Here is a 19,059-nt window from a genome sequence, read left to right as displayed (position 1 = left end):
AGTGATTGCTAAGTGAAGCCTCATGAAGTTTAGTGAAGCATTTTATTTATTTTCTGAGCCCACTAGATGGCGCTCTTGGTTTAAAAAACAAAAGCCCAAGCGCCATCTAGTGGGCTCAGAAAATAACAAAAAGGGTTCCTGAAGCATCATTTGGACATCACTAGTAATTGTATATTTCAAAGTGTCTTACTTTATTGTGACTGTTTGTAATCCCTGTTAAACCTATAACTACGTCTTAATGTTCTGTGCAGTCCTCTTGGTGTACACCCACACTCAGAATACTCACACCTACATTTACAGCATAATTCCAAAGGAAGACCTGGTCCTAGAGACCCAGAACCCCACACTGATGTCTACACGATAACCTCTGTGTGTTGTAGATACTGAACGGGTTGGCAGCCGATGCCCCGCGCCTGCAGAAACTCTGCGGTACCGTACCGGCAGACACGCAGGTGCGCTCCTCTGGCAACACCATGACCGTCGTCTTCCACTCTGATGCTTCTGTCTCCAATGGTGGCTTCACGGCTTCCTACTCCTCTGAGGAGCCTGCAGGTTAGATACTCCCTGCGACCAAAACTCAAACTGAACCACTAGCTACAGTACATACTTATTTAGAATAATCAAAACATGTTTTGTAACAGTGCTGCATATTCATCCCTACCTCAATCCATAACTAGAGCTGTAACAGTTCCAAATGTTGCTGTACAATTAATTGTCTCAGAAATAATTGCGAATTAAATTTTTTAAATAATTCCAGGATACATCTTTTGTAATAACTCAAATACACAGCCTATGAAGTAAACAACACCTCTTTATTATCAAATCATATTTTTTCTAACTGCATCCCCCCCTTGTCAATTTTGTTGCTATGAACGTGTTTAGGGTCAAGTGCCAACAACTGACAATTGAAATAAAAATATATAGTCCGACCAATAATCACTTATATAAATTTTGGCATATCTAAACAAAATCACACATTAAGACCTTATCTAATATACACCGTGATAAGAACAAGGCGTGCCAGGGCTTCTTTTATGCCTGTGGCCATTGAGAAGCTTAATTTCATTAAAACTTCATTAACGTGCTTGCTTTTATGTGTATTCGAGTGAGATAGCTTGGATTGATTATTTAACGCTGTAAGAAGGGAATTTCCCCAGTATGGGATCAATAAAGTCTCTTATCTTTTCTTACCTAAGACAGTCTAATACAGCAGCCTGCAATACATCCTTCATAAATGTTCAGTTTTTGTTGAAACTTTAAAAGAAAAGTGTTGATTCAACTTTATGGTAATTGCAGGATACAGTTTGTGCTGCTGTTGAATTGTATTGTGTTATATTGTTTTTAATATTTAGCCTAATTGTCATTTATCTCTTATTGTGCTTCATTCTATGTTGCCTTTCCTCAGAGTGTGGTGGAGTCCTGAACAACCCAGCAGGCGGGAACTTCACGTCCCCCGGCTACCTGGTGTCCAACTACAGCAACAACCTCAACTGTGAGTGGCTGATCCAGAACCCAGAGCACGTCAACTCCTCTATCGTGGTACTGCTAGAGGACCTGCACCTGGAGAACCACCAGACCTGTGACGCAGACTACCTCCAGTTCCGCTTAGGTGAGTGCCTCACAGAAACACATGCATTTCATTTTAGTCATTCTAGTGTTTCAGAAGTAGTGTATAATATTGGAGCGTATGCAATGTTGGTGTTTTGAAGTTGACAGTTGAGTTCATCAATCTCCACCGTCTTGGAAATCACTGTGTGAAAACCTAAACTGGGGATACGGGTGACAGGCTCAGAGACTTTAAGTCAGACTTTTCCCAAATCCCACTTCTATTTAAGCTTTAATATTAAAGCTTAAATCTGAAGTTGGCCGTTTGTTTACTGAGAGGAGGAAAACTCATAAATAAAGCCACATCTAGGCACTCAAGGTCGGTTACAGAAAATAAAAGGCCTTTAATTCATTTGGCAAGACATTTAAAAGTACACCAAAGCATGTCGGCCAACATGCGTTGGTGTACTTTTAAGTTGAGTGCCTGGATATATGGATGGATGGATAGATGGATAATGGATGGATGGATGCATGGATAGATGGATAGATGGATTGATGGATTATATCTGTATTCATGTTTGGCTTTTATTGAACTTTCCACCCCCTCCCTTAGGTGACAATGATGGGGAGCTGTTGGCCAAGTTTTGTGGGCAGACCACCCCCAGCCTTCCCATTGTGGTCTTCACCCCAGAGCTCTGGGTCCATTTCAAGACAGACAACTCCCAGGGAGACCTGGGCTTCAAGGCCAAGTACTTGTTCTCTGGTAAGACAGACAGAGGGTAGACTTAAATATGGCATTAGCTTTGTCTAATCCTTCTGTCATATAGTTAGCAGCAAAGTCCTTATATGGATCATTCTCTCTCTGCAGAGTGTGGAGGCTGGCAGACAGGTGATGCAGGGGCGTTATCCAGTCCTGGCTACCCCAACATCTACCCCAGCCCCAGTCGCTGTGCTTGGCTGCTCGAGGCCCCAGTGGGCCACACTATTACGGTGAGTCGGCACCATGGCCTGGTGCCTTGACTGAACTCAAAGAATGGAGGGAGTTAACAAAACATATATTACGTGCTTTTTTTCTTAGAATATTAGGACTTTTTCCTTTCTTTTTTGGGACAAAATCTTATTAAAAGGGGATCCGTGATTTAATTTGGGTCAGTTTAGCGGTCCTTGACATGAAAAAGTTTGGGAACCACTGCTATACTGTACATGACCACTGTTGACCTCCCAGTATTACCTTCCGCTGGATCGGCATTGATCAACTCCAGTGAAATACGTAAGAATCAGTGTGCTGAGGCAGAGATCACACTTTGTTAAACCTGAGGACCTACTGCTCAGTAGCCACCTATGTTGTTAATAAATTCATTGTTTTCCACTCCCCTGTCTTACTGCAGCTAACCTTCAGCTATTTCCACCTGGAGCCCCACCCTCAATGTGGCTGGGACTCTGTCACCATCTTCAATGGAGGCTCCCCTGGCTCCCCTGTTATTGGCCAGTACTGCGGGACCACCTCCCCAGGAACCATCCAGTCAGGATCCAACAAGCTCGCTGTAGTCTTCCTGGCGGACCATAGTGTGTCCGGTGGAGGCTTTGTAGCCTCCTGGTCTACTGATTCCTCAGGTGGGTTGATGCATAGACTGTATAAGTGAAGCAAAATGATCTGATTAGCTGATAGAATGACATACAATGAGGAGTACACATATCCATCAAAACATAGCTTGTTTCATAGGATGTAATCATCACATGAAGTTTGGAACAACCCTAGAACCTATGGGTCATTGGAGGCGGCAGTAGCTATTCCTTCAACACATTCCGTTTCCGCCATGATAAAGTAATGTGATGATCCCATGTTTATGATAGCATTACGTTCTGGAAATCCCTTCAGTTCGCAAGTAGACGTAGGCCAATCCAAACTAGCCAGGATATTATCAATCACTCAGGGTGAGACCGACCAGCAACCCTGTGAAAGAAAGCTCTGTCAATCCAACTGTATCAGTGTTCTCAATCTTTCGGTCATAATATTTGTATGATCATTTATAAATTACTGTCAATTTGTTTTCTCTGTACAGGCTGTGGAGGGGTGATCCATGCTGATACGGGAACAATCAAGTCTCCAAACTATCCCCAGAATTTCCCAGCCAATGTGGAATGTTCCTGGCGTATCATTGCCCATGAGGGGAGCCACCTGGAGATGAGCTTCAACAGCGATTTCCAGATTCCAGACAGCACTGGGACCTGCCAGAGCAGCTACATCAAGGTGCCACACTGACCCAAAGCAGAAACATGTTGAATGTGTTAGTTCAGGCACTAGTAAGGGAATACACACTGCAGTTTCTTTATGATGGTCATATGGATTAAGAAACTAGTCTATATCCACATTGTTCTGTCGTGGAAGTTTCCTTTGCAGCAGTGGTAGTTTTCAGAGTTTAGTAAAATGAAACAAATAAGACAGTCTGAGACTAGAACCAAGTTGGGTTTTTATATTTTATTAAAAACATATATATTTGCAAATAGAAGCAACATGATTTCACAAAAGGCCGCAGCCCAGTGTGGAGTCAGTTTCTCAAATGAGTGAACAGAACACCAGGCTTTTATGCATCTTCAGAGTGACAGCACACACGCACTTGGATTATTATGACGCTACAATGTTAACAGGCAATCTGATACACATGAAGACAATCAGAGAAATGCAAGAGACATCTTGGAGTCATCTCACCTCCTCCTCCCTGTACGACTTTCACCCCCCAGTTACATCTTAACTGGCATGGGAAAACATGAGATAGTTTTAGGGTGACCTTGTACCTTTATCGGTTCAGGCAAACAGAGCTCACATAATGTTCCAGACTGGATGTCTCACAAAGTTAGAATCAAAATTTACATGTGGGAAATGAGATAGACTCTTTCAGCATTTGTGAGAGAATTAAAGTAGAAATAAAACATAAAAATATAAGGAATTATGCTTAAGTGTAATTTTTCCCATTACATTCCACCCTTTTGATTACAACCTAATCACAATACACAAATTACTTTAATGATTATATCTATTTTTGCCAATAGCGTCTTCCATGTTCTTCAATTGTCAGAGGTTCGTCCACAAGCACTTGACAAATCGTTGGAAACAATCTTTACCATTGTTTTGTGTGTGCGTGTGTGTGTGTGTGTGTGTGTGTGTGTGTGTGTGTGTGTGTGTGTGTAGTCCCCTTCTTGGCTATTTTGAGTCTCTGTAAGAAGGAGCATTTAAACACACTGCTTTTCAAAGTTTGATCTATGTCATCATTGATTCAAAAATATTGCTACATTGGGAATAGTCAATTAAACAAGGTTCATACAGATAGTTATAGTGGACAAAGTAGGTACTCATTCCAAACTGTAAACATGTTCTGTTACCACCAATATTCCATTAAAAATATGTACTTAAGGTACAAAAAATCTGCAATATAGAAAAGTCCTCATATTTTTTGAAACTGGAAACAATCAAAGCAGTTTTCTGTCAATCAACTAATTGATTGAAACAACTAATCATTTCAGCTGGACTTGTAGGCCTACATATTTGTCAGGCAGTTTGATGACAATAAAACATATTTCATAAACAAATTCTTTATAACCCAAATAGCATCTGTAAGCATTTGACAAAACTCTGCTACTAACTCTTTTGTCTTTGAAATCCAAATTAGTTATTCTTAAAAATGACATAATTTGTATTTGAAATAAAAAATCAACTGTTTGTTCGTCACCTATATGACATAAGAAAGATTTTATTTAGCCCCCACTGGGGAAATTTCCTCCGATAAAAGCAAGAAGTAGGTCAAATATAATTAACTTCCGATTGAAAGTAACTGTTAAATTGAACTCCTATACAATCCATCAATAGGAAACCCATTGTCCTAATTCAAAAGTACATTTAGCTCTCTGGCACCAGCAGGAACTGGCCTGGAAGGCAACTTCTTGTTTTTTTCTAAACTTTTAAGCATTTGAGTCAATTCAAGTTTTTTATGTTGGTGTGCTGAAAGCTCAGAGACACAAGGTCTTGTGGCAGACTCCTCCTTGCTGGAAACGCCTGCTGTAACCTGAGCCAGTCTCTCATAGACTGTCATCCAGTGCACTTCTCTCTTTTCCTGACTGAATTGTTATCCCTTCTATTTATAAAGTATACTAGTATATTATATATTATTATCTTTATGGTATAAAAGTATTATCTTTTACTGTTTATAAGAGTTATCTTTAACTTATATTATATTTTACTTTTCGTGTAAACATAAATATGAGCGTAAATATTAAATGAATATGTTTATACCATTGTCTCAGTACATTACTCATAATTTAATCATTAAGCAGTCACATCAACATTAAACATTTTCATTTAGATATTTAGTCTTAATCATATCTCCAAGTTGTTGATACATTTAATCATCATGTTTTCAAACCATCTCAGCACTAAAGTCAATCAAAACAAAACTACATTTTGTAGTATTAAGTAGTTTTTAAATTTAAAAAAATTATGTGAACACCCTACTCATTAAACACCCCATTTATTATTGCTACTATATCCCTTCTATTTGAGGCATGACAAGCTCATGACTCAAAAACGCAGACCATATAAATAATCTGTTCAGTGGTTTAGCCATTTACACTGTCCTGTGTTACACAGCAAAACCTTCAAAACCTTCAAACCTTCAAGTTCAATGAATCATTTCTTTAAAGGTCCAATATGTAATATTTGTACTGTAATAAATCCAAAAATGACACCAATGCCTCATCAGATATTAAGGAAACATGTTAAACTGAAATACTATCTTTTCTGACAACAATGCTAATGTCAGTATTTTTTCTTTTTGAAATTTACTTTCCGTGACGGAATTTATGTTTATGTTTTGATCTGTGTGTTGTTATCAACGGCCCAGTTTGACAGGCAGGCCGGGTTGCCAGATATACCTGTAAAAACGTAAACCCAGCGCGCTACAGCTGTAACGGTAGTACAGCCATGAAAGCAGCAAATAAACGAATAGGATCAACGGAGATAGATTCTACATGACATAAATGCTAACCCTGCTAACGTTACCGGGAGGACCAGGCATGCAGCCCATGGCTGTTTACAACGTGTAGTTCAGCAGCTGGAGCCGAAAACGGTGAGTTATTTTAAGCCACGAGAGGGGGGCTGTAAATCGGAAAGAGAGGACTGTGAGTTTGCAGCGTGTTTAGCGATTGTTGCCGTAATTCTAAGCCAATGAAGTGTGTTCCGTCGGCAAGGTAGTGGTATTTTTAGCGTTTCGTATTGTAATTCTAAGCCGAGGAAGTGTGCCTGACTGGCGTGTGGAGAGGACAGTGAGGTTGTTGTGTTTTTAGCGGTTCATACTGTAATTTTAAGCCGAAAAAGTGTGTCTGTCAGTTGGTTACAGAGCTCCGCGTGAGCACGGGCTTTTATGACTGTCAATATAGCCAGCATCTACCGTTAGCTACTCCGCTGTGCTGTGGAGTAATGTCTGGCTATGTGAGACTAGCATCTACCGTTAGCTACTCCGCTGTGCTGTGGAGTAATGTCTGGCTACGTGAGACTAGCTCTAACGTTAGCTACTCGGCTGTGCTGTGGAGTAATGTCTGGCTACGTGAGACTAGCATCTAACGTTAGCTACTCGGCTGTGCTGTGGAGTAATGTCTGGCTATGTGAGACTAGCATCTACCGTTAGCTACGCCACTGTGCTGTGGAGTAACGTCTGGCTATGTGAGAAAAGCGTCTAGCAACATTGTTGTGAATGCTGCGGTCTCAGCCTGGCCACCCCCGTGAACTTCCGAGTCTGGGCAGGAGGGGGCGGGGGAAACGACTCTCCAGTATTTTAAATTGGTAGTGCAGTAACTATTTTAACCGCTAGCTGCCAATATTACATACAATATTACATACTGCACCTTTAAAAGAAAAATGTTTTCAACATCAATTTAATAATTTAGTTTTAACCTATTTGTGATATAGCAAATCAAAATACAAACAAAGTCTTTAGTGCTGCTTTACTGAAAAAAAAACTCACTAGAGTAAAATATTAAATTAACTGTTTTTAGGTTGAAATCTCATATCAACCTGTATTGGTTTCAATATGACCAATAAACTAAGACGAATTAAACAAAATTATGTTGTTTATTTTATTTTTATCTTTAGTTTGCAACCCAAAGTTATACTACTTGCTGTTTTGGTATTTCTAAAAATCATTATAAATTAAAGTTTTTAGGCCTATAGAACAAACCTACTTCTAATTTGAAATCTATTTATGCAATTTGTTACCTTTTATGGGAAACATATCACATTCTATTATGTATGACAAAAACTATATCAAAAATCATTGCTGAACCATTTACTGTACATGCCAGCCAGGTCTCATGTCAGTTTGTTATAAATTTACGTTATGTAATCTATTAAGTCGTGGACCGATTACGTAAATGCCTTTTTTTTCGTGTGGCGATTACGAAATTGAAAGCAATGCATTTTAATGGGAAGCATATTTCGTGATCCCAGAACGCTGACGGTAGCGAGTACTATTGATAAGGCGAAAACATAGGACTTTCACCCGGGAGACCGGGGATTGCGTCCCGCGTGTTGCAGTTCCTTTGTCGGCGTGTCCCGCGTGTGACTGTTCCTTTCCCCGTTCTTTTTTTCTAACCATAACCGTCCCGTTATTGTGGCGTTTTATTTCCCCGTTGTGGCTTTTCATTTCCCCGTTGTTGCGTCCCGCGAGTAGGCGGTCCCGTCCCGTTGTAGACGGCCCCGTCCCGTTGTAGGCGGCCCGGTTCCGTTGTTGTGGCCGGCGTGTGGCGCCTCATTTCCCCGTTGTTGCGTCCCGCGAGTAGGCGGCCCTGTCCCGTTGTTGTGGCCGGCGTGTGGCGCCTCATTTCCCCGTTGTTGCGTCCAGCAAGTAGGCGGCCCCGTCCGGTTGTAGGCGGCCCCGTCCCGTTGTTGTGGCAAGCGTGTGGCGCCTCATTTCCCCGTTGTTGCGTCGGCCGAGTAGACGGCCCCGTCCCGTTGTTGTGGCCGGCGTGTGGCGCCTCATTTCCCCGTTGTTGCGTCCCTGTCCCGTTGTTGTGGCCGGCGTGTGGCGCCTCATTTCCCCGTTGTTGCGTCCAGCAAGTAGGCGGCCCCGTCCGGTTGTGGCGGCCCGTCCGTTGTTGTGGCAGCGTGTGGCGCCTCATTTCCCGTTGTTGCGTCGGCGGTAAGCGGCCCGTCCGTTGTTGTGGCGGCGTGTGGCGCCTCATTTCCCGTTATTTGCGTCCGCGGTAAGGCGGCCCTGTCCCGTTGTTGTGGCCGGCGTGTGGCGCCTCATTTCCCCGTTGTTGCGTCCAGCAAGTAAGGCGGCCCGTCCGGTTGTGGCGGCCCGTCCGTTGTTGTGGCAGCGTGTGGCGCCTCATTTCCCCGTTGTTGCGTCGGCCGGTAGGCGGCCCGTCCGTTGTTGTGGCGGCGTGTGGCGCCTCATTTCCCGTTGTTGCGTCCCGCGGTAGGCGGCCCTGTCCCGTTGTTGTGGCGGCGTGTGGCGCCTCATTTCCCGTTGTTGCGTCCAGCAAGTAGGCGGCCCGTCCGGTTGTAGGTGGCCCCGTCCCCGTTGTTGTGGCAAGCGTGTGGCGCCTCATTTCCCCGTTGTTGCGTCGGCCGAGTAGACGGCCCCGTCCCGTTGTTGTGGCCGGCGTGTGGCGCCTCATTTCCCCGTTGTTGCGTCCAGCAAGTAGGCGGCCCCGTCCGGTTGTAGGCGGCCCCGTCCCGTTGTTGTGGCAAGCGTGTGGCGCCTCATTTCCCCGTTGTTGCGTCGGCCGAGTAGACGGCCCCGTCCCGTTGTTGTGGCCGGCGTGTGGCGCCTCATTTCCCCGTTGTTGCGTCCCCCAGAGCAGGTTCAAAAAGCGTGACCTGTACAAAAATCGTTGCATGTACACGAAAAAAACGTCAAAATCGTAACCTGTACACGAATTAATAAATCAAAATAACGTAACTAACGACCTGACGTGAGACCGGGTTGGTACATGCACAACTCCTGTTTTTCTTATCTCTGAGTGTGTGTGTTGCTATGGCCTTGCTGCCCTGTAAGCCTAGTCTATACTGAGGGGTTACCAATCACCTCACTGAGTGGCTCTACTCTTCTACTAAGAAATCATTTGTGAACCATTGTTGCTTCACCATTGTGAAACAACTGTTTTTCTGGATAGCTTTCTGTTAGGAAGAATGAGGTCTACTGCTTGTACTGAGAGATGAGATGGCAGAGGTCCAAATTGGATAGCATCAGAAACACCTACAACAGAGAAGCCCACACGGTTAGGCCACTGCTAGAGTCTCTGGAAGAAGAACTGTTAACCTAAAAAAAATTAAATCAGGGTTAGTGAGAGGTGTGTCAGAGAGGTCAGGTCATGGTATTCAGACCACCTGTAGCTCTGCAACACAATTGTTTCTCTCTGTCAGCTGGTGTGTGGAGAAAATCAGGGTTAAATACAGTACATCTGTTAGAGTAACATTTTGCAATATAACAGAGTAGTAATATATAAGGTACCTGGCCACAGATAAATAGAGTTTTTCATTCTGTTCCCACAAAAAGTGTGACACAGAATGTGGAACAGGGCATATTTAATTCTTTGAGTGGCAGAATCAAGTTTAGCAGAGAAATTTGCAACCGGACGGAGTTTTGTCGCCGTGGTGTTGCAGCAACACAGAGCCACGCAGCTCTTGTGCTTGGGTTAGCACTTTAGCTCTAACAATCAAGTTATGTGAGTGGAACCCCTTTAACTTTACACTCAGTAGTAGACATTTTCTTGTAGGTTTCAGAAGATAACATACTATAATGGTTTAACTGATTAGATTCTTTTTCAGAACTTTCTAACCTATCAATTGTCCCTAATAGCAAAAAACAAAATCAGTGTATCAGTTTAAAGCATTTCTTCATTGCATGAAGCAAGTGTGTGTGTGTGTGTGTGTGTGTGTGTGTGTGTGTGTGTGTGTGTGTGTGTGTGTGTGTGTGTGTGTGTGTGTTAGCACTACCTTCCTTATCAGCTTTTGGACTCAGTCAAACAGAGGGACTAGTGTTGTTCTTTGTCTGAGGTGTTTTTTTGCTTTTTCTTCCGGCAGTTACATACCCAATGTCCAAAGTCTGTCCACTGGTCTGGTTTGTTGGGCTGACCATTTTGCCCACGGTACCCGCCTCGGCACTTCTCTGGCTTGACCACGTCCTTCGTGGGAGCGGCCTTTTTCGGGTCCGCGCTTCATACGTTGCCCACCAGCCTGTTGTAACATGCAGACAAACGCTTCAAACATGGTTTTCTCACGTACTCGTTGGTCTTTCCACCCGATGCAGGTGTGACTGATGTTGTCGGTCCTGTCCGATAGTTGAGTCTGTGTCCTCTTCGTCCCTCCGTTTTTCCAGCTTGTCTTCCTGGTTTTTAGAGAAAGCTCAGCACATGGGCTTTGGTTAGAACTGATGAGGAGGTTATTGGTGCATGTGTTTTTGCATTCTTTCCCTGAATCATACCTTTAGATTCTTTTATCCATATGTTAAAACATTCTTTGTTTTTCCTGTACTCAGTGGCTTTAATAACTTAGTGCCTTAATTTTGTCTTTTTTCATTAGTTTTTTTTCTCTTGTTCCTCTAATTCCTGTTTTAACAGTTTGAGTTTGTACGTGCTAAAAGACCTATTTTCAGGAAAACCGTAAGTTTTGGACCAATACGGCAGACACTCCAGACTTTTTGAGCCGTATTTTCGCACCACGTCATCCACCACGGTTCCCATAGGGATGTGTGACCCGGATCCGCTCAATCCATTACCCATTTTACTGGGAAGAAGCACTTCTATCCTACTTACAATCGTCACTGTAAGGCCAGGTTTCTATCTTTTTTCAGAAAAACCCAAGCACAAAAAAACCTAGATTTACTTCAAAATCTAATTAGATTTGTCCCCCGAAAATCTATAAAGCCAAGTCACACCCGTGCGTGGATCAGTTTTATGGTGCAAAAACACTGCTGGAGTGGTCACAATTATGTATCTACACAACCTTAAAAATACCACCAAAATACATACAAACAACCCCAAAATGGTTGTCCTATTTCAGTTTCCAACGTCAGTATTTGTTTCTGGAAGTTTACTACAGCCAATTCAAATTACTCTTAATTCAATTTAAATTAAAGTTTGATCTTACCCTGCTGCTTGAAATTGCTTCCGTCTTAACAGATCAGTGTTGGGCCAGTAGAGCCCTCCGTGGTTTCTGATCCTCTCTCTCTGAATGCTTTTTGGGCGAGGTAGAGGTGAAGATCGTTGGATCTCAGATTGCGAGTCCTCAGTCAACCACGTCTCTTTTATCTGACCCCTGCACATGATCCCCATTCTCGTCGCCAGGTTTGTCGTGGAAGTTTCCTTTGCAGCAGTGGTAGAGTTTTCAGAGTGTAGTAAAATGAAACAAATAAGACAGTCTGAGACTAGAACCAAGTTGGGTTTTTGTATTTTATTAAAAACATATATATTTGCAAATAGGAGCAACATGATTTCACAAAAAGCCGCAGCCCAGTGTGGAGTCAGTTTCTCCAATGAGTGAACAGAACACCAGGCTTATATGCATCTTCAGAGTGACAGCACACACGCACTTGGATTATTATGACGCTTCAATGTTGACAGGCAATCTGATACACATGAAGACAATCAGAGAAATGCAAGAGACATCTTGGAGTCATCTCACCTCCTCCTCCCTGTACGACTTTCACCCCCCAGTTACATCTTAACTGGCATGGGAAAACAGATAATTTTAGGGTGACCTTTTACCTTTATCGGTTCAGGCAAACAGTGCTCACATTATGTTCCAGACTGGATGTCTCACAAAGTTAGAATCAAATTCTACATGTGGGAAATGAGATAGACTCAGCATTTGTGAGAGAATTAAAGTAGAAATAAAACATAAAAATATAAGGAATTATGCTTAAATGTAATTTTTCCCATTACAGTTCCACTTCTGGGATTGCTCCGGTGCCGCCGGAAATTCTGCTGGATGTCCGTCCCTTTCCTCTTTCTTTGGGTTACCATTGTAAACTCTGGTGGATTTATGAGGACTATGGTTAAGTGTTCCTCAGATCTCTGCAGGGTAAATCCAGACAGCTAGCTAGACTCTCTGTCCAATCTGAGTTTTCTCTCGCACGACTAAAACAACGTACACATGTTCCACCAAAACAAGTTCCTTCCTGAGGATATTTTGCAGCGACACTGTTGCGCTGCCCAGTGCATAGCTCCGCCCAAGACGATTGGGATTGGTTTAAAGAAATGCCAACAAATCAGAGCAGTATGTCAAGGTTATCATAACCGAAAGAATCGATGGCCAGGAGTTGGTGAAAAAAACAGTTTAGCTGTAAAATCAGAGTTTGTTCCAGCCAGTGAACAGTGCTTGATGTAAGAAATAGGCAATGCAGTAACATAATCTGGATTCATATTTGATCAGCACTGCCGAGATTGACAGTTTGATCACAGTTCACAAGCAGTCATTGACCCTGCGTTAAAGACTCCTCGGCTCTGATTGGTTGTTTTCCTTTGGGGCGCTGGGAAACCTAGTGCCATAAGGATCACTAGGGGGAGGCAGAAGAACAGGATTTCTTTCACAGATTCTAAAAAAAGTTCCTAAAAATTCAGACAGTACCAAAACTGTATTTTGAAAATGGCAATGTGCAAAAGTTGCCAAGTAAATCTGAGTGTACAGATGTGTACAGTATCTTTAAAGCAATGTTCCATTTGACAACCGTTTCTGAATCAGTATGTATTTTCCTGCAGGTGTGGTCAGGTCAGACCCAAAATACCCAGGCTCTGCTGTCAACAGGCTGTGGCTCGGTGGCGCCGGGCCCCGTCATTGCTCCATATAACATCATCACAAGCCGGTTCCAGGGAACTGGAGCCACTGGCAGAGGTTTCTCAGCCTCCTTCAGCACCAGTAAGAACCAGGCAGTAGGGTTGGGTACTGAAACCCGGTGCTATTATGGCAATGGTGCCTAAACGACCGGTATCTACCAGACAGAATAGCAACGCAGATTTTGGTGCCTCATTTCGGTGCTACTTAAATGTCTGTGCTGCGCCGAAACGGACATTAGGGGCAACAGAAGCATCACTGCATGTGAAGCTTGTTAACATGACATGACACTTGCCAGCAGGTAATGTTAGTCTAACATTAGCTAGCAGCTGGATTAAACACGGTTAAAATGCTGACAGCTTAACATTAAACGGTGTAAAGTGTGACTGTATTTCACAGTAGCAGATTCCAATAGTATGCAGCTGCCGCTGTCGGAAAAACAACACAAGCGGTGTGTTCACTGAAACTGGTAGCATAAGCCTTGTGTCCATTCAATGTTATTGTAAAATACCATTTTCTCATCTGTTGGTTGTTTTTGTCATTTACCAGCAATTTACTGGTGAATGAAGTTTTTGTTTCAAGTTATTGTTATTAAAATATTAATACATCCATTAATTTTGACCGTATGGCCTTAGCAATAAACAAGCCGTTCTTTAATGTCTCCACTGCATGTCTCAAAAGTGACTAAACATTTGGAGAGAGTGGCAAAAACTTCCCGAAAAAGATACTAAAGTACTGTGAACCTAAACTGATATGCTGGCCGGCTAAAAATCTGAGAGGGGCCGGATTTAGCCTGCGGGCCTTGATTTTGACACATGTGCCTTAGATGGTGGGTACTTCAGTGTTGCAGTGAGGTATGATGTGGCCAGTCCCAACAAAATGCAAAGCAAGTGTGATGTCTTCTGTTCATCAGGGTGCGGTGCAAACTTCTCAGCTCCCAGCGGCCGTGTGGTTTCTCCAAATTATCCAGCCGACTACCCTGACTACTCCAACTGCAACTACACCATAGACGCTGGACAACAGACTGTGGTTGTCCTCACCTTTAAGGTCTTCCAAGTAGAAGGCAAGTGTAGCATATGGACAACGAATCATCTGCAAAAGTCTCATCTCCCTTTTGGAACATTTGGAATTTAATGTTTTGTACTCTGATAAACTGCTAGTTATGTGTTGAGAATACGGTCTGTTTTTCTGTTGTCTAGCACACTCCACCTGTCTGTATGATGGGCTGAAGATCTACAGCCTGGCTAGTAGTGGCTCTGCAATCGCTACTGTGTGTGGTACCAGTATCCCAGGGCCCTTCTTCAGCTTTGGCCCCATGTTACTCCACTTCTTCTCTGACTCCGTGATCGAGGACCGTGGCTTTATGGCAGAATACAGTGCCATTCGTAAGTAATGAAGAGGAGAAATATTTACTATATTCCAATGATGAAATAAAGCCATTGGCAGTTGTAGTGAACGCAACAAGGTGAGAATGTAAGGACTTGTGACAAAGTTATCAGTCAAATGTATGTTGTTAAAGTTGAATTGGTTCACGGAATTTTATAACTGCGGCTAGTCCCGGGTATGACCCTACAGGAGGGTCACTGCATGACTTATAGTGAGGTTCAGGTCACGGGTAAACCATTGCACTATGCAATGCTATGCAGTATTTATCCAAAACAAGTCACAGTAACAAAGTTAGGGTTACAGTGTGTGTATTACTTATGTTTTGAGGACATAAACCTGTTTACCCAGTTACATTGTGGGGATGTGCCTTCCTTTTGGGGACAAAATGCAAGTCCCCATAACATAAATCATTACATTTTAAGGGGAATTTGGTTTGAGGTAAGGTAAGGGGGTTAGAATTAAGCAAGTAGCTGTTATGGTTAGGGTCAGTGTCTAGGAAATTAATGCAAGTCAATGCAATTACCTCTACAGTGATGGAAACACGACTGTGTGTGTGTGTGTGTGTGTGTGTGTGGGTGGGTGCGTGGGTGCGTGCATGCAGCATGTGGTGGTTTCTTCAACAGCACTGCGGGTACAGTGAGCAGTCCAGCGCTCTCCATGACCAACTACCACCACAACATCAACTGTACCTACCATATCATGGTCCGTGCAAACCGAGTCATGGATCTCAAGTAAGACTGAGTGCTGAGTGCACCAACTGCATTACTTGGAGTAAAGGACTAGAGTGGAAAACTGAAAGTGTATTTTAGACTTACCCTTTTTTTTGTGATTAACATTTTTTTCTTTTTTGAATGAAAAGATACAACTCACAACATAAACACATCTCTTTTTGTAAAAATGACACACATTATCTTTAGCATGTCATTTCAATCTAGCATTCATAAACTATGCATAAATTGGTACTAATAAATCTATGAGTAATATAGAAACGAAGAGAGAGTAGTGTGAAAATATTACTCTCATATTCTGCTGATTATTGCCATATTCTATGATTATGTTCTTGCTATGTACACATAACCAAATCAAATTGAATGCCGCCATATTTTTCACTTGAGGAAAACAAACCTGAGGCAATTAGGAAAGTAATGTAAAACATGACTTTTTATTTATTTATTTTTTAAAGATTAATTTTGGGCATTTTAGGCCTTACTTTATATACTGTAGGACAGCTGAAGACATAAAAGGGGAGAGAGAGGGGGAATGACATGCAGCAAAGGGCCGCAGGTCGGAGTTGAACTTGTGGCCGCTGCACAGAGGAGAAAACCTCTATATATGGGCGATGGCTCCACCAGGTGAGCTACCAGGCACCCTGTAAAACATAGTTTGAATTTTTGTTTCATATTTTTATGGAATTTTTGAACACAAACATTTTTGAAAAAATCAAAGCATTCCCTGTTGGTCCCCATTGGGCTAATGTTGTGTTCATACCGGCTGCGGATATTGGCTTCACATCGCGTTACTCATGCAATTTTCGCTCCAATTGAAATATTTGAACTCATACGGATCCGAGAATGATGCAAATTTCATGTGTTCGTGTCTATCGTGTCACTGGTTTGGGATTTGCATATTTGCATACATGACTAAACGCAGGTGACGCGAACACAGCATTAGGCTGGATCAAGGTTGTACTGGACAGGCTCTTTGTGGCCACAGTACAAACTGGTGGCTGGGGGGTATCAGGCTGCAAAATAACTTTAAAATCTCCAGAGAACTGGTTCTAAAAAAAATATATCCTATTCTCTATCTCTCCGTAGGTTTAACACCTTCCACCTGGAGGTATCTTCTTCCTGTCGCTATGACTATGTGGCAGTGTATGACGGACAGGACACCTTGGCGCCCTTGCTGGGGCAGTTCTGCGGTGCAGTGCTCCCACCCGATCTGCGCTCCTCCACCAACCAGTTGTTCATTGTCTTCAGGACAGATGCCTCAGTGAATGGGATTGGCTGGAGGGCTACTTACAGTGAGACACTCGGTAGGTAATGTTACTGACTTTGTGATGGCAGTTAAGGATGGAGTAGCTATTTCCACTTGTTAGCAGCTCATGCATGCAAAAAAGCATACAATAAACTTACACTGCAAAATGAGCTGTGGGCACTCACTGACGTATCATGTGGATTTTGACACAGGACCCTGCTATAAGACAGAGATACAAGCAGGACGATCCATAAGGCATTCATGATTTAATTGATATTGCTCTTTTGAAGGCGCGGACCTATCCAGTTGCCTGTCTGATAGCTCCGCTAAAAAAGCTTCCAAGACCCATTTGAGATAGATTGAATTCCAATTGTTCTAATCGCCTCCAGAGGTGGTTAAATGCAATCTATCCATGTGTTAATTTATGGATAGTAGTTGCCAGTGATGTCCAAATGAAGCTTCATAAAGCATTTTCTTTATTTTCTGAGCCCACTAGATCTCTGTTCAACAAAGGTTTGAAAGCATGCTGAATTGCAATTCCTTGAGCCTTTTTCTTTAAACCAAGCCATCTAGTGGGGTCAACAATTACAACCAATGGTTCTTGAAGCTTCAGTTGGACGTCACTAGTAGGTACCACCGCCACCATTCTAGGCCTTGATTTCTAAGAGCCTTGATTTACATGTAGATCGGGAACGCCAAAATGGTTTGCAATCAGTGTGATCTGGCCATGGAGACGCATGTACTGTATATGGTTTAGTGTATTAAATCACATCTGAATTTTATACAAGACACTTCACATTTCAGATTATTTGGAACATACTTAACAAATGGATGGACAGTAGTGATGGCCAAACGAAGCTTCGTGAACCATTTTATTTATTTTCTGAGCCCACTAGAAGGCGCTCTCTGTTCAACAAAGGGTTGTAAGCACACTTAATTGCCATTCCTTGTGCTTATGTTTGCCTTTGTTTAACCAAGAGTGCCATCTATTGGGGTCAGAAAATAAAAATGTTTCACGAAGTTTCATGAGGCTTTATTTGGCCATCACTATTGGACAGTGAAATATGGATTATTATTATAGTGGAAAGAAGTTTGTATCAATACAATAACACTTTAGCATTTGATGTAGTAAATTATATGAATGTATCATTTACTACGTTTTAGTTTTGAAGGTTGTTTGTTTGTTGAATTGCCTGCAGGTCCAGCACAGGGATGTGGTGGCTACCTGTCCATGCCCATGGGCATGTTTGGTTCTCCAGATCCAGACCTGGATGGGCGCTACGAGCCCAGGATGGACTGCCTGTGGACCATTGAGATGCCAGTCAACAAGGCCATCAACCTGACCTTCACTTCTTTCGACATTGAGAACTCCCCTAATTGCCGCTACGACTATGTCAACGTAAAGAACCCCCGGCCATCAAAATATTAATGGCAGATATTACTCATCTGTCATTAGAACATCATAGCTGACTATGACACCAGATATAGCTATGTTGTGTGATGCTGTTGCAATAATTCAAAAGAAATGATTTAAAACTACAAAATTCTAATCATAAGATCAGATAATGGTGTGACAAAATCAATGAACTGTAGGAACTGTAGGCAGCAGAGACTACATAATGCTTAATCGGTAGGTTGCTAGTGTGAACTAATGATAACTTACTAATAGGGGTGTAACGATGCATCAGGAAAGATTGCAATTGGCCAAGGATTACCTCTACATCTGGGTCTGCGCTCTAGTTTGTAGAGCGCAGACCCAGATGTAGAGGTTTATTCCTCGACGCAGAGGCCCAGGGTTCAAATCTGTCAATTTCCTGCATGTATTCCTCTCTCTTCTCTCTGCATATCTGTCCTGATGAATAAAGGCACTAAAATTTGCCCACAATGAACAAGGCATTCTCTATTTATCTTTTGTTATTTAAGATAAAAATCAATTTCAGTGTCACTTTAGATAAGAGGACACGTCTTTTGTTTTGTACAGTTTTATTTATATACATACATACATATAAATAAAGGAAAAAGTCATTTTGCTGCAGCTTGTTCTGTAAAAAACATTTGTTAGAATTGTTAGTATTATGGGGGCGGCCTCTGGCTCACCCTGAGTAAACCGTGCGCCCAATGTAGACTGAGTCCTTTGCAGAGGCCCAGGTTTGAATCTGACCTGCAGCCCTTTACTGCGTGCCAACCCCTCTCTCTCCTTCCTTTCCTGTCTATCCACTATCAAATAAAGGGGAAAAAAGCCCCCCCTCGTATTGTGAACTGAATGGAATGGTGAATGGTATCAAATCGTGACTTGAGTGTATCGTTACATCCCTACTAACTAATGA

General features: G+C 42.6%; 1 protein-coding gene across 1 annotated transcript in view; it reads left to right on the top strand.

Annotated features, from left to right (window-relative positions):
* The window catches only part of cubn (cubilin (intrinsic factor-cobalamin receptor)), a 100,074-nt gene that overhangs the window by 73,140 nt on the left and 7,875 nt on the right, over positions 1-19,059 (top strand). Inside the window, exons 49-60 of the mRNA XM_028569959.1 lie at positions 381-552; positions 1,406-1,609; positions 2,159-2,308; positions 2,414-2,535; positions 2,934-3,159; positions 3,609-3,796; positions 13,300-13,456; positions 14,286-14,435; positions 14,572-14,757; positions 15,360-15,489; positions 16,573-16,790; positions 17,932-18,131. Coding sequence (XP_028425760.1) covers positions 381-552; positions 1,406-1,609; positions 2,159-2,308; positions 2,414-2,535; positions 2,934-3,159; positions 3,609-3,796; positions 13,300-13,456; positions 14,286-14,435; positions 14,572-14,757; positions 15,360-15,489; positions 16,573-16,790; positions 17,932-18,131 — 2,103 coding nt within the window. The remainder of the gene's footprint in view (positions 1-380; positions 553-1,405; positions 1,610-2,158; positions 2,309-2,413; positions 2,536-2,933; positions 3,160-3,608; positions 3,797-13,299; positions 13,457-14,285; positions 14,436-14,571; positions 14,758-15,359; positions 15,490-16,572; positions 16,791-17,931; positions 18,132-19,059) is intronic.

The sequence above is a fragment of the Perca flavescens genome, chromosome 22, assembly GCF_004354835.1.
Source record: "Perca flavescens isolate YP-PL-M2 chromosome 22, PFLA_1.0, whole genome shotgun sequence".
NCBI lineage: Eukaryota > Metazoa > Chordata > Actinopteri > Perciformes > Percidae > Perca > Perca flavescens.
Note: the sequence above shows the minus strand (reverse complement) of the source record. Positions and strands in the feature narration are given on the sequence as shown.